The sequence below is a fragment of the Microcaecilia unicolor genome, chromosome 10 (genome assembly GCF_901765095.1).
Source record: "Microcaecilia unicolor chromosome 10, aMicUni1.1, whole genome shotgun sequence".
In the NCBI taxonomy this organism is placed as follows: Eukaryota; Metazoa; Chordata; class Amphibia; order Gymnophiona; family Siphonopidae; genus Microcaecilia; species Microcaecilia unicolor.
In genome coordinates, this window is record NC_044040.1 from 131,191,184 (window position 1) to 131,206,618 (window position 15,435).

General features: G+C 46.4%; 1 protein-coding gene across 1 annotated transcript in view; it reads right to left on the reverse strand.

Moving 5' to 3' along the window:
* The window catches only part of GAL3ST2 (galactose-3-O-sulfotransferase 2), a 155,019-nt gene that overhangs the window by 97,694 nt on the left and 41,890 nt on the right, over positions 1–15,435 (reverse strand). Inside the window, exon 2 of the mRNA XM_030217177.1 lies at positions 9,558–9,659. Coding sequence (XP_030073037.1) covers positions 9,558–9,659 — 102 coding nt within the window. The remainder of the gene's footprint in view (positions 1–9,557; positions 9,660–15,435) is intronic.

Consider the following 15,435-nt stretch of genomic DNA (forward strand, 5'->3'; position numbering starts at 1 on the left):
CCAGAATGGTCCAGACATCGGAACCCGTTCTTAAGTTGTCTGAAGGTGCGCTCGATGATGCCACAGGTGGTCCGATGTCTATTGGGTGCACTTTGGGGGTCATGAGCCAACTCCACTGTGGGTAGCCTCTGTCACCTTTGGGGAGAAGCAGGATGATAAAGATGAGTGTGTATTGTTTGAAGCGGGTACCTTGTGGAGGTGGGGGGGGGGGGGGGAATAGTGGGTTGTGGAGTGAGCTGGAGGGAGACAGTGATGAGGGCTGCCTGTTGGAGGAGGTATAGTTTGGGCAGATCTATTCTGCACTTACCTAGGAGCCATCCGCTGGTGATCTCCCCTCGCTCAAACCTGCGGAAGATTCCTGAGTGCTGCAATATATAGGCATCATGGGTGGAACCTGGGTATCGGGCACACACATCTAGAATCTCCCCCTGGGTTTCACACACAACTTGCATATTGAGTGAGTGGAATGCTTTCCTGTTCCTATAAAGTGGCCTCTCGTGCCCGGGGGGGGGGGGGGGGGGGGGGGGGTCTGAGTGCGACATGTGTGCAAATGACGCCTATGACCAAGGGGAAACGAGCTATGGTGTAGAAGTCAGCCTTGTTGTTCTGCAGGGCCTGGGGGGTGGTGGGGAAGGTGATGTACTCAGAGGTGTGGGTAAGGAAGGCATCAAGGAACTGGGTGAGGCAGTTAAAAATGGAAGCCTGGGTGAGACCCGTGTTCACAGCTAGGACAGACTGGAAACTCCCAGTGGCCAGAAAAGATAGAGAAGCAGTGATCTTTAGATGCACAGGGACGGAGTTGTTCCTATGGGTCCTGGGCTGCAGGAGGGGTTTGAGCTGGTCACAAAGGTGCTGAATGGCAGCCCTATCAAAGCGGTACCTAGTGAGACACTGCAGGTTAGTGAGGTCTAGGAAACTGCTATGGGGCCTGAAAACTCTGGGGCGTGAGTACCTCCTGCGGTGCCTCCCCTCTTCCTCCAACATGTAAGCCATCTGTGCATTTAGTGCCTCCATTTCCCCACACTACAGGTGCAATGCAGTACCACCAGTGCTCACCTCTCCCTACCAACTTGGTGAAACACAGCAGCAACAAACAGAAGCTGCCACTCACTTTCCCACCACAGACAAACACCCACTACAAACTCTCCTGCCACACCCTCTAGCCACTCACTCTCCAAGCAGCAAACGACAGTCTTCACAAACACGCTGCAGCAGTACACAGGACAAAGACAAACAGACACTACAAACAGGTAAGGGAAAGAATTATGAACTTGGGGACAGTGAATGGAGAGGGATAGGGAGAGGGGATGGGGGAGATAGAGGAAGGAGTAGTGGTGTCTGGGTTTGGAGGCTAGAAGGGAAAGCTGAAAAGTTAAAACACAAATGAGGCAGGTGAGGAGGAAAATGTTCCGACTACAGCACACAGACAAAGGTAACAGGTACTGAACAAACTCTCAGCTTTCTCTCCCAACAACACTCTCGCCACTCTCCAACTGCACAAAATCGCTAATGGGTCTAAAGACGATTTCCCCCTTACTCTGGTCGCTTTTATTTCAGGTCTAACTAAGGACGCCCATGTTACGACCCATGCGAAACCATTTCACAAGCCGTTATACCCTGGGGGCTCCCATCACGTAATGCCGCCCATAACAAACATGCCTCTAACATGCCCCCTGTGGGGATGACCATAGATGGGCATCCTCGCACTGAGGATGCCCTTACTGCCCGGTTTTATTGGATTTGGGCGACCTTCTTTCACGGGCATGCCCCTGTGCCTTTTGTGTCGCTTTTTGGGCACCCTTTTCTTTCGAAAATGCCCCTGATAGTAACATAGTAGATGACGGCAGAGAAAGACCTGTACGGTCTATCCAGTCTGCCCACAAGATACACTCATATGTGCTACTTTATGTGTATACCTGACCTTCACCTGTATCTGCCATTTTCAGGGCACAAACCGTAGAAGTCTGCCCAGCACTAGCCCTGCCTCCCAACCACTAGCCTCTCCTCCCACCACCGGCTCTGCCACCCAATCTCCGCTAAGCTTCTGAGGATCCATTCCTTCTGAACAGGATTCCTTTATGTTTATCCCATGCATTTTTGAATTCTGTTACCGTTTTCATCTCCACCAGCTCCTGCAGGAGGGCATTCCATATATCCACCACTCTCTCTGTGAAAAAATACTTCCTGACATTTTTCTTGAGTCTGCCCCCCTTCAATCTCATTTCATGTCCTCTAGTTCTACTGCCTTCCCATCTACGGAAAAGGTTTGTTTGCGGATTAATACCTTTCAAATATTTGAACGTCTGTATCACATCACCCCTGTTTCTCCTTTCCTCCAGGTTATACATGTTCAGGTCAGCAAGTCTCTCCTCATACGTCTTGCATCGAATGACACTTGACATGGGTAGCTGTTGCGCATCAGAAAATAAAATATATTTTTCGGACGCACATAGTGGACGTGCACCAAAATTAAAATTACCGCAAGGACCACGTGGTAACCGGGCGATAACTCCAATTTTGTGCATGTTGGGCACATGTAGGCGCCTACACGGCTTAGTAAAAGGCCCCCTAAATGTTTATATTTCTGATGCTGTTTTATGTTAAATTTATTACTAGGTTTCAATCTGTTGTTTCCAAGTTCACCTCATTGAATGCATTTATGCTTATGTTTGGTCATTTTACTATGGTTATGCTATTAATCTGTACCTGCTGTACACGGCCTTGGATGAATCTCTTCATACAAGTCCCAGTCAATCAATCAATCTGAACATTCAGCTGACTTATCTAGCAATGGGTTGTTAAATATACTCATATAAAGTTATTGGACTAACTTTAACACACCTATTTGTGTGACCCAGCTTAATCAGATAAATTTATTGGACTGTGTGGGATATTCTTAAGGTCTGGGTAAACTTTACAAAAGTAAAGTCCGATCCACACTACTGCTAATACTATTGAAAAATCAAAACCAAAATAAGCAGAGTAATACTGTCTATATATCAAAAAATGATAGGGGGAAAAAGTCTCAACAAGTGCAGCAATTGTTTAAGCATGAAACCTATTGCACGCACAACAAGTCATCATAGACTGAAAAAAAAAAACAATCAGCAAAAAATCATTTTTTAAAATAACCCAAAACATTCTAGTGCAAAACTAGATTTTTAGGGGGACTTCACTACAGAGGAAGTGGAAGGGGCGCGCGCAGAAGAAGGGGCAGTGGCAACAATGTTCCACGTCCACAAACAAGATCTCAGCGCCGATTTCAACAGCCCCCTCAGTGGAAACCAATTTATCTACCCGGGAGTTATCTACCACAGAATTGAGTCTATTAGAGAAAGGCTTATCTTTTGTACCCATGAAGAAGTTTGATGTGTTCCAATTTCTCATTGATGTGGAACGATTCATTAGACAACTTCAATTAAGGATCTATTTTGCTGATAAAGAAGAGCAATTTGATATCTCTAGGATGAAGGTTAAATCATCTTGGACCCCTCCTGGACCCCTTGATCCTATCATGAAGATTTTCAAGGATGTGCTGTTGAGGGAGGTTACAGTGTCATCTAACCCATGTGGTTGGACCAAAGATAATTTAACTAAGGAAGAAAGACAATCCATACAACGTTTGGTGTCAGATGATTCCATTATTATCAAGAAGGCTGATAAGGGAGGGGCTATTGTGGTGTTAGAAAAAGAAGCTTATTTGGAAGAAATACATATGCAGTTATCAGATACTGCTATTTATCAAAAAATATTTGTTGATCCCACTGCTGAGCTGCAAGACATCATCAAGGCAGTTACTTCTGAAGGATTAGAATCCGGTTTTTTAACCAAAAAGGAATGGATATTTTTGAATCCGAAGTATCCTCGTACACCGGTACTATATGTGTTACTCAAAATCCACAAAAGCCTTGTATGACCTCCCGGACGTCCTATTTTATCGTTGGCAGGCTCCTTATTGGAGCCATTGTCTATTTTTGTGGACCACTTCTTGAAACCTTTTGTTTTTGTGATTCCGTCTTATCTTAGAGCACCACACATTTTTAAAACATTTTGGATGAAATATCTGTGTGCCCTGAAGAGAACATCCATATGGTCACCTTGGATGTAAAATCGTTATATACTTCAATCCCTCAGCAGGAAGCTTTGCATGTCATTAGATCAACTTTAGAAGCCCGTGTTCGACCTATGGAAGTACCTACTGAATTCCTTATGGAGCTAGTGGAGTTGGCCCTTTGTAAAAAAAAAATTCTTTTTGAGTAGGATTTTTTTCAGCAGATTTCTGGAGTGGCCATTGGGGCGTCCTTTGCCCCCTTGGTGGCTAATTTATACATGGCTATGTTTGAAGAATCCTGGTTAAGTGATCATCAATGGAGCAACTCTATAAGATTATGGAGGTGCTTCATAGATGATATTTTTTTGTTGTGGGGTGGTGGCATTTCCGCTTTGAATCAGTTTGTCAGTTGGCTCAACTCTTTAAATCCAGCTTTACAGTTTACGAGTGAGCATTCCACTACCAGCATTAATTTTTTGGTTGTCACTATTGAGTTCAACGGGGGTTGTTTTGTCACTAAGGTTTTTAAAAAAACGACGGACAGAAATACCATTTTGGAATATAGGAGTTGTCATCCTAAGTCCCTAAAAAACAGCCTTCCGTTTTCTCAATTTTTACGTTACAAGAGAATATGCACTGATCAGAGTGAATTCAAACAACAAGCAAAGAGTTTAGCACACTCTTTACATCAACGAGGATACCCGATTTCTGTGTTGAAACAATCTTACACCAGGGTAAAGTATAAGTACATAAGTACATAAGTACATAAGTAGTGCCATACTGGGAAAGACCAAATTTCCATCTAGCCCAGCATCCTGTCACCGACAGTGGCCAATCCAGGTCAAGGGCACCTGGCACGCTCCCCAAACGTAAAAACATTCCAGACAAGTTATACCTAAAAATGAGGAATTTTTCCAGTCCATTTAATAGCGGTCTATGGACTTGTCCTTTAGGAATCTATCTAACCCCTTTTTAAACTCCGTCAAGCTAACCGCCCGTACCACGTTCTCCGGCAATGAATTCCAGAGTCTAATTACACGTTGGGTGAAGAAAAATTTTCTCCGATTCGTTTTAAATTTAGTATAATAACATCTTTTGTTAAGTAGGACCTTGGCGTCTACCAACATTAATAGAGATCATAAGGAGACTTTTGTTCTCAGATATCAGCAGGGTGGGGAAGAGGTGGCTAACATTATCCGAATAAAAATTGGGATATCATTCAATCTCATGATGTATTTAAAGATACGGAACTACAAATCGCATTTTCTAGGGAACGCAATTTAAAAGAAATTTTATGTCCTGCTGATGTTATACGTAGGGCCAGGATCACTGAGAGGCATCATCAAGCTTGTGGCAATTGCAATTTTTGTAATATGATGATCACTGGTGATAGTGTTTGCAATCCTGTTGTCGATAAGACATACAAGTTGAGGCACTGTACAACTTGCCGTTCAGATCATGTCATCTACGCTTTACAGTGCCCTTGCAACAAACTTTATATTGGAAAACCGGACAGATCTCTCACGCGAAGACTTAGTGAACATAAATCTTGCATTACATCTCAAAGATTGGGTGCTCCAATGGTGGCTCATTGTAGAGCTTTAAGCCACATGTTTGATCAATTCAAATGTTGGGTGATTGATTCAGTGACTGTTCACATACAGGGGGAGATCGGAGTAGAAGACTTCTTCAAATTGAGCAAAGATGGATCCACAGATTGCAGTCTCTGGAGCCTAAGGGATTAAATTTATCCATACAGTGGGCAGCTTTTCTTTAATTTTTCTTTTTCTTTTTTTCAGCGCTAGTTCATTGTTTTTTAGCGATTTTTGATATCAGCTGATTTCCTGAGTCCATGTGCCGCGTCATTACGTTCTGACATGGCGAATTGTGATTGAGCAATTTTTCATTTAAATGTATCCTAGTCTTGTTACTTGGATGTTAACAGACTGAATTTTCAGCGAAGCGGTATTTTATGTTAAATGCTGTCTACATATTTTGGTTGATTACTTTCTATGAAGCTGTTTTTTAACCAAGACTTTTTTGTTTCCAGTGTTATTAGTTCCCCTTTGTTCTGCATTTTGGCTCCCTGAAGAAGAATCTCGAAATGGGACCATCGGATTCCAAACGCGAGCAGGAACAGATTGGGACATATACCACATAAAGAAGATAAATGTTTTTTTGTTGTTTTTACACGCAAGTTGGCTGATTATTTTTGCACTAGAATGTTTTGGGTTATTAAAGCAGCATTTGAAAAAAAAATTTTTAAATGATTTTTTGCTGATTGGGGTTTTTTTTCAGTCTATGATGACTTGTTGTGCGTGCAATAGGTTTCATGCTTAAACAATTGCTGCACTTGTTGAGACTTTTTACCCCTATCATTTTTTGATATACAGACAGTATTACTCTGTTTATCTGGGTAAACTTTAACCATGCTCCTGGTAGACCTCCCATTTTTAATCAGTTAAATGTTGTCTACAACATTTTTTTGCTGATTTGTATGATGCAGTTTTAAGAACCAAAGAGACTGTCCAGCTTATAATCGAAAGAGAAAAACGCCTATATTTCGACCCAAATCGGGAGATGGGCATTTTTCTCGCAAAGGTGCCCAAATCGGTATAATCGAAAGCCAATTTTGGGCATTTCCAACTGCACTCCGTCGCGGAAACGAATAAAGTTGACGGGGGCATGTCGGAGGTGGGACTGGGGCGTGGTTATCAGCCGAGGAGAGATGGGCGTCCTTAGCTGATAATCGAAAAAAAAAAAGGTGTTTTTATCGCGATTTTGGGTCACTTTTTTTGGACCCTTTGTTTTCACGAACAAGTCCCAAAAAAGTGCCCCAACTGCCCAGATGACCACTGGAGGGAACGAGGATGACCTCCCCGGACTCCCCCAGTGGTGACTAACCCCCTCCCACCAAAAGAAACCCACTTTAAAAACTTTTTTTCCAGCCTCTATGCCAGCCTCAAATGCCGTACCCACCTCCTTGACAGCAGAATATGTTTGATCCTGTCACAGCCTTTCCCTGGGTCAGATGTGGCTCTCGGGTGCACTACAGGGTCACATCAGCATTGCATTGTGGGAGGTGTAGGATATTGGGCTCTGTGATTTCATTAGCTTGTGTTACAGTCTCACGATGTTGGTAGTTGGTAGGCTCTTCTCCCATGGTGCTTTCCCCCCTGCCTACTGGGTCAGAGTGTGCCCTGTTGTGTTTCCGGTAGTCCATGAGGTAGTGGCCATTTTTGTAAGCTAGTTTTAGATCCCTTCCATGTGTTAGCCACGTTAGAGAACTTAGTTCTTACCTTGAATGTGGCTGAAAGAGGGCATTGTACAACATTCTGCCAGCTCTGACCTGCTAATCTCACTACCAGGGAGACTCGTTGCCAGTGGTGGGGCACAACCTCTGATCTGCAGTTAACTGTGAGTAAGCGTGCTTATTCCAATAAAGGACGTTTTCGGAGAGATTAGTCTTCAGGTGTAAACTGGTGTGCCAATGTTATACAGCAGTAAAGTCCTAGAGACCTTTAGTGGGTACCGCAGTGCACTTCAGCCAGGTGGACCCAGGCCCATCCCCCCCCCCCCCCACCTGTAACACTTGTGCTGGTAAATGGGAGGCCTCCAAAACCCACTGTACCCACATGTAGGTGCCCCCTTCACCCCTAAGAACTATGGTAGTGTTGTACATTTGTGGGTAGTGGGTTTTGGGGGAGGGGGGTTGGGAGCTCAGCACCCGTGGTAAGGGAGCTATGCATGTGGGAGCTTTTTCTGAAGTCCACCGCACTGACATAGGGTGCCCAGTTGGTGTCCTGGCATATCAGGGGGGGCGAGTGTGCTATGAATTGTGGCCCCTCCCACGACCAAATGGCTCAGATTAGGACGTTTTTGAGCTGGGCGTTTTTAGTTTCCATTATCGCTAAAAAAAACAAATGCCCAGCTCAAAAACATCAATTTTTTTGAAAATAAGGTTCGGCCTGCCCCTTCATGGACCCGTTCTCGGAGATAAACGCCTATGGAGATAGGCGTTTCCATTCGATTATGCCCCTCCACGTGTGATCCCTAGATCCTTGCAGCTTTCAGTGCTCTCCATAGGAGAACACTGAACCTAGGACTGCACTGCTTTGGATGGTGGCCCCTTTCTTGAATTCAGGGAGTGCCCTGGTGAATGGAGTCATAATAGAATGTAAAATAAAGAAGGTTTGGCTCTGGAACAGCAGTTTTGTATATAGTTTCATGAGTACCCATAGAAGTGCTTCCTAAACTTTTAGCCAATATGACTCCGTTTTAATATGGAAACATTCACTTGATCCCTGTTGATATTCAAAACAATATAGCAAGCCCCTATTCTCCGCCCCTCTTTTCTCTCATCTACTTCTTTTTTCCTTCACTTATCTAAAATATGAAAGTAATAGCAGCAACAGTGATGTGAACAGTAGCAACAGTGAGCACAGAGCCTGTGTGTCACAATATACTCATATATTCCAGCACTCCAATTGGGTTTTCAATATAACAAGAAGCCCATACAAGAGGAGGGATCAGAGCCTATGAATGTTCACCTATTCATGGGCCCCATGCTATTGCCTCAACTAGGAATAGATTACAGTGGAGGCCCAGAGGGAGAGGAAGCATCTCTGTTTCTGTGACCCCCATCAGACCCACAGTTTGAGAACTACTGACCTATAGGCATATTTAGATCAATAGCGCTTATGGCTATCTATCTATCTATCTATCTATCTATCTATCTATATATATATATATATATATATATATATATATATATGTGGAAGGCAGTTTTGTTTGCCTCTGTGCTCACAAAATAACTACACAGTTCAGAGTGAATGAGTAAACTAGAGAAAAATCTAGTGCTCTGAGAAAGACAAATAAAATTTGACCATGCCCATTCTGAGACAGACCTCATGGGGCACAAGGTGAACGTATAACTGTTTAACAATGAAGAACAACAGTGAGTAACCCCTCCCCCCCCCCCCCCCCCCAAACACACATACATATATCATGGTAGCTTTCAGAAAAGCCATAACATTGCCCATTAAGATGGCAATTCTATAAAGGGATGCTTAGATGTAGGCACCTTGATGCAGCATGGGGTCTGGGTACCCAGATTCAGTTATAGAATGTTAGCATAAAGCTGCATTGGCGCACCTAAGTGATCCTAGTTATATCAGGTCAATGGCAGGTATAAATAAGTGCACTTAAATATGACAAGAAAAATGCACAACTTTCAGTATTTTATATGTTGTGCATGCTTTGGAAGACAAACCTATACTTCTTCTACATATATATCCCACTTACAGCTGTGTGGTATAGCACTTACACAAATCTGTATAGAATAGCATTTAGGGCTGTTGAGTGAGTAAATGCTATTGTCCTCTGCACTTATGCATGCCAGGTGCATGCAAGTGTGAGCATACAGTTATAGAATTGCCTTTAAATAAGCACCAAATACTCTCATACAATCCACACCTCCTCCACACACCTATTGCCATGAATTTACCTTATATAGTCAGCAAGGTGCATATTATTTTCCCGAATGAAGATTAGGAGAAGAGTGAATCCCAGAAAGAGGGCTACATGAGTGGTAGAGGTCAAAGAGAACCTGAAAAAAGATCAGAAGAATTAGTCAGTCTCTTCAATAACTCATTCATTTAGAAATACAGAACATGGAGGTGGTGGGTCTGGTAGGTGGGTTAGGTTATACAGTAAGGTTATAATGTTTTGGTCATCTTGTGGTAAAGCTCCTGTGGTGGTAGTTTGTGTTACGATGTAAAGTCCTAAGAGAAGTTTTGTGATATGCATTTTGTTTTCTTTCCATATAGTGTGGAGGCTAGTGTTTGTGATTGTTTTGATTCGATGGCACTTTTTTTTTTTATTTAACTGTTTCCTTTCTTTTCCTTTTTTCCCCAGTTTTGGTTGATGAAATCAGGCAGTAGTAGATAGATAGTTAGATTTCAAGGTGCATTAGTTATGCAATTTAGTTTCACCAGATATTATATACAACTTTGCATACAGTCTTCCTTACATCAATTTCACAAATTAATGTCTAGGTGATTTCTACAAATATATCATAGTTGAGTAGATAGATCAATAATAGTTTTCATGGTTCCCTGGTTAAGCAAATTAATTTCAGCAGCTATTGTATACAACTTTGCATCAATTTAGCACATTAACATCTTGGTGATTTCTACAGTTATAGGCAAAAAAAGGAGGAGGTAAAAACCTCACGCGAACGTGAGATGTAGAAAAAACAGTGAGGATAAACCAAGGAGGATACAAAAAAACTTTATTGGGGTTTCTACGATTTCTACAGTTATGTCATATATCATACAATCAGGTAGGTAGAGTAGTGATTTTCAGGTGCACTGGTTAATCAAATTAATTTCATCAGCTATTGCATACAGCTTTGCATACTGCTTTCTTCTACAACTGTAGCATACAATGTGCACTATTAAGCAAGTTAATTTCAGCAGCTATTGCATACAACTTTTCATACAATCTTCCTTTCATCGCATCTATTTAGTAATTTCTAAAATAGTTTCTACAATTACGGCATACAACCTTCCTTGTTAGTCCACTTTGTTTACACCAAGGTCTGGCCGATGTGGTATATGGAACCGTGTTGTGTCCTCGGATGTTCTGTTCTGGTGGTCTTCATCTTGGGGTGGTGTCATGTGGCGGGTAACCCATCTCCTTCCCCTTCAGTTGACAGAAGGTGATGATGGTCTGGGCAGCTGCCTGAGGAGACTTGGATTTCCCCCTGCACTCTTGTGCCTTAGTGGGAGCGGTAAATGTTGCACTGGGCGGCTCCAGCAATATGCATCTAAGGCGACCCACACTGTACCCGCCAAGGTCCAGCCAGCTGTACCTGTGGGGTCCTGCAGAATCATAGCATGTCATCAGAAGTCCTGCAATCAACCACTCAATTCTCTAATTCAGAGGCTCACTGTAATATATGGTAACATATATTAAATGTTTTTTTCCTGGGGCTCCGGGGGGGGGGGGGGGGGGGCTGTTCCAGGATTTTGGTGGATGGTGCTGGCTGAAAAAGGTTTAAAGTTTAGTTTGAGAATTATTAATAGAGTTAGCTGAAGAAAGTGTGAGATGTTTCTTAAGGTAAAATTATGTATCATACCTGATAATTTTCTTTCCATTAATCATAGCTGATCAATCCATAGACTGGTGGGTTGTGTCCATCTACCAGCAGGTGGAGATAGAGAGCAAACTTTTGCCTTCCTATATGTGGTCATGTGCTGCCGGAAACTCCTCAGTATGTCGATATCAAAGCTCCATCCGCAGGACTCAGCACTTAGAGAATTACACCCACAAAGGGACACTCTGCCCAGCTCACCACCGCCGAAATGGGGGAGGGGAATTAACCCAGCTCATCCCCACACAAGTGGAGGAGGGGAATCCGTCCAGCTCATCCCCGCGGAGCGGGGGAGGGACACCACCCCGCCGATGCGGGGGGATCTGGCTTATCCTGCAACCGCGGGAGGAGCTGACTGACCCTAACACCGCCGAAGCGGGAGGGGTACAAAGCTGCCTTACAGCCGCACGAAGCGGGAGGGAGCGCCGGCAGAATTTATGTCTCAATCCAGCCCCGTAAAACGGAGGGGAGAGGAATGCAGCAGCTCACTGTAACACAAACTCGTCTCAACTCTTGAAGAATCCAATTGAAAAAACTTGAACATGAAGTCCTCCTGAACAGGAACTGAAGACTAAACTTGAACCTGAAAGGCAACCAGAATATAAACAGTACAGATATCTGGGAGGGGCTATGGATTGATCAGCTATGATTAATGGAAAGAAAATTATCAGGTAGGATACATAATTTTACCTTCCATATCATCATGCTGATCAATCCATAGACTGGTGGGATGTACCGAAGCAGTACTCACCCAGGGCGGGACATAGAAATCCCTGACCGCAACACTGAAGCTCCAAACCGGGCCTCCGCCCGAGCAGCCACAGTCAAGCGGTAATGCCTGGAGAAGGTATGGGCCGATGCCCAAGTTGCCGCCTTGCATATCTCTTCCAAGGAGACGGACCCGGCCTCTGCCATCGAGGCCGCCTGAGCTCTAGTGGAGTGAGCCTTCAGCTGGATAGGCGGCACCTTCCCCGCGGCCACATAAGCCGCCGCAATGGCTTCCTTGACCCATCTTGCCACTGTAGGCTTAGCAGCCTGCAGACCCCTACGAGGACCTGCAAACAGGACAAACAGATGATCCGACTTCCAGAAATCATTGGTCACTTCCAAGTATCTGATGATGACTCGTCTCACATCCAGACATTTGAGAGCAGAGTATTCCTCTGGGTAGTCCTCCCTACGAAAGGAAGGGAGATAGAGCTGCTGATTCACATGGAAGCGAGAAACAATCTTGGGCAGGAAGGAAGGCACTGTGCGAATAGTCACTCCTGCCTCAGTGAACTGCAGAAAAGGTTCTCGACATGAGAGTGCCTGGAGCTCGGAAACTCTTCTGGCTGAAGTGATAGCCACCAAAAAGACTGCTTTCAACGTCAGGTCTTTCAGAGATGCCCTCGACAAGGGTTCAAAAGGCGGCTTCTGCAAGGCTCTTAGCACCAGGTTGAGATTCCACGCAGGCACCACTGAGTGCAGAGGAGGGCGCAGGTGATTAACTCCCTTGAGAAAACGCACCACATCTGGCTGCGAAGCCAGGGAAGCACCTTTCAGGCGGCCCCTGAAGCAAGCCAGAGCCGCTACCTGGACTTTAAGGGAACTGAGTGACAAGCCTTTCTCCAGATCTTCTTGCAGGAACGCCAACACTGAAGAAATTGGAGCAGTGAAGGGAGAAAGTGAGCCTGCTTCACACCACGCTGCAAAGGTACGCCAAACCCTGGCGTAAGCAGTAGAAGTAGAGCGCTTCCTCTCTCTCAGCATAGTGGCGATGACCTTGTCTGAGAAGCCCTTCTTCCTCAGACGCTGCCGCTCAATAGCCAGGCCGTAAGACCAAAGGGGGAGGGATCCTCCATCACCACGGGACCCTGATGCAACAGGCCCTGCTCCACTGGCAGTCGCAGAGGGTGGTCCACTGAGAGCCTGATCAAGTCCGCATACCAGGGACGTCTGGGCCAGTCTGGACCCACCAGGATTATCCGGCCCGGATGCTTTGCCACCCGGTCTAGCACCCTGCCCAACATGGGCCAGGGCGGGAACACATAGAGAAGCTCCTGTGTCGGCCACTGTTGGAGAAGAGCATCTACTCCCAGGGATCGAGGGTCCCGTCCTCTGCTGAAAAAGCGCGGCACTTGGCAATTGGCCGATGACGCCATCAGGTCTAGGCTCGGCTGGCTCCAGCGCTTCGTGATGTCCAAGAACGCCTGAGCCGATAACTGCCACTCTCCGGGATCCAAGGTATGGCGACTGAGAAAGTCCGCCTTGACATTCATGACTCCGGCAATGTGGGCCGCTGACAGCTGCTCCAGGCTCGCTTCCGCCCACTGGCATAAATTCATGGCCTCCTTGGCTAGAGGGGCGCTCTTGGTACCTCCTTGGCGGTTGACATAGGCCACAGCCGTGGCATTGTCCGACAGGACCCTTACTGGCTTCAATGCCAGTATCGGGAGGAACCGCAATAGCGCCAACCGAATGGCTCTGAGTTCCAGGAGGTTGATAGACCACTTTGCCTCTGCAGGAGACCAGAGCCCCTGCGCTGTCCTTCCCAAACAGTGGGCTCCCCAGCCCGTCAAAGAGGCATCCGTCGTGACGACAATCCACTCCGGGGTTACAAGAGGCATCCCTGCAGACAACTTGTCTGTCTTCAGCCACCAGCTCAGCGCCTTGCGCACTGCTGGATCCAAGGGAAGGCGCACAGCATAATCCTCCGACACCGGAGTCCAGCGCTGCAGCAGAGAGTGTTGAAGTGGTCTCATATGAGCCCTGGCCCAGGGCACTACATCCATCGTTGCCGTCATAGAGCCCAACAGCTGCACATAGTCCCAAGCCCGAAGGGGAGAGGCTACTAGGAACTGGTCCACCTGAGCCTGAAGTTTGACAATCCGATTGTCCGGCAGGAACACTCTGCCCACTTGGGTGTCGAATCGAACTCCCAGATACTCCAGGGACTGAGTTGGGCGCAGCTGGCTTTTCTCCCAGTTGATGATCCACCCCAGGGAGCTCAAAAGAGCAATCACCCGGTCCACAGCTTTGCCGCACTCTGCATAAGAGGGGGCTCGGATCAACCAGTCGTCCAGATAAGGATGGACTTGTACTCCTTCCTTTCGCAGGAAGGCCGCGATGACCACCATTACTTTGGAGAAGGTCCGCGGAGCAGTAGCCAACCCGAACGGGAGGGCTCTGAACTGGAAGTGTCGGCCCAGGACTGCAAAACGCAGAAAGCGTTGATGAGGAGGCCAGATGGGAATATGCAAGTATGCTTCCTTGATGTCCAAGGATGCCAGGAACTCTCCTGCCTTCACTGCCGCTATAACAGAGCGGAGAGTCTCCATGCGAAAGTGCCGAACTTTCAAGGCCCGATTGACCCCTTTGAGGTCGAGGATAGGCCGTACAGAACCTCCTTTCTTTGGTACCACAAAGTAAATGGAGTAACGTCCCTTGCCAAGCTGATTTTCTGGCACCGGAACGACCGCACCCAGGCGGATCAGATTGTCCAAGGTCTGCTGCACTGCCACAGCTTTGACCGGAGACTTGCAGGGAGAGAGTACAAACCCGTCTTTTAAGGGTCGGCAGAACTCTAGCTTGTAGCCGTCTCTGATGACTTCTAGCACCCAAGTGTCTGAAGTTACTCTGGTCCACTCGCCCAGAAACGAGGACAGGTGTCCTCCAATCTGCACTGGGCCATGGACCAAGACCCCGTCATTGGGTACGAGACCCTGGGGGAGGACCGGAGGGCGTACCTCCGGGACGGCGGTCTCTGCGAAAGGAATGCTGCTTGGGGGAGAAGTTCCTCTTGAAGGAAGAGGAGGCAGAGGAGCCCGACTTGCCCGGGCGGTACCGACGGACCTCTTGAAACCGTCCTCTGGAGTTACCGGGGCGAGCACTGGTCCGAGCCCTGGCCTCTGGTAACCTCTTGCCCTTAGACGTGCCGAGATCGGTCACAATTTTGTCCAGCTCGACCCCAAAGAGCAGCTTGCCTTTAAAAGGCAACTTAGCCAGGCGGGACTTAGAGGCGTGGTCCGCAGACCAATGCTTCAGCCAAAGCCACCGCCGCGCAGAGACTGTCTGAGCCATACCTTTAGCTGAGGCTCTCAAGACATCATACAGTAAGTCTTCCAAATAAGCCAAGCCCGATTCCAGGGCCGGCCAATCAGCCCTCAAGGAAGGATCCGAGGGGGAAGCCCGCTGCACAATCGTCAGGCACGCCCTGGCCACATAGGAGCCGCAAACTGAGGCCTGC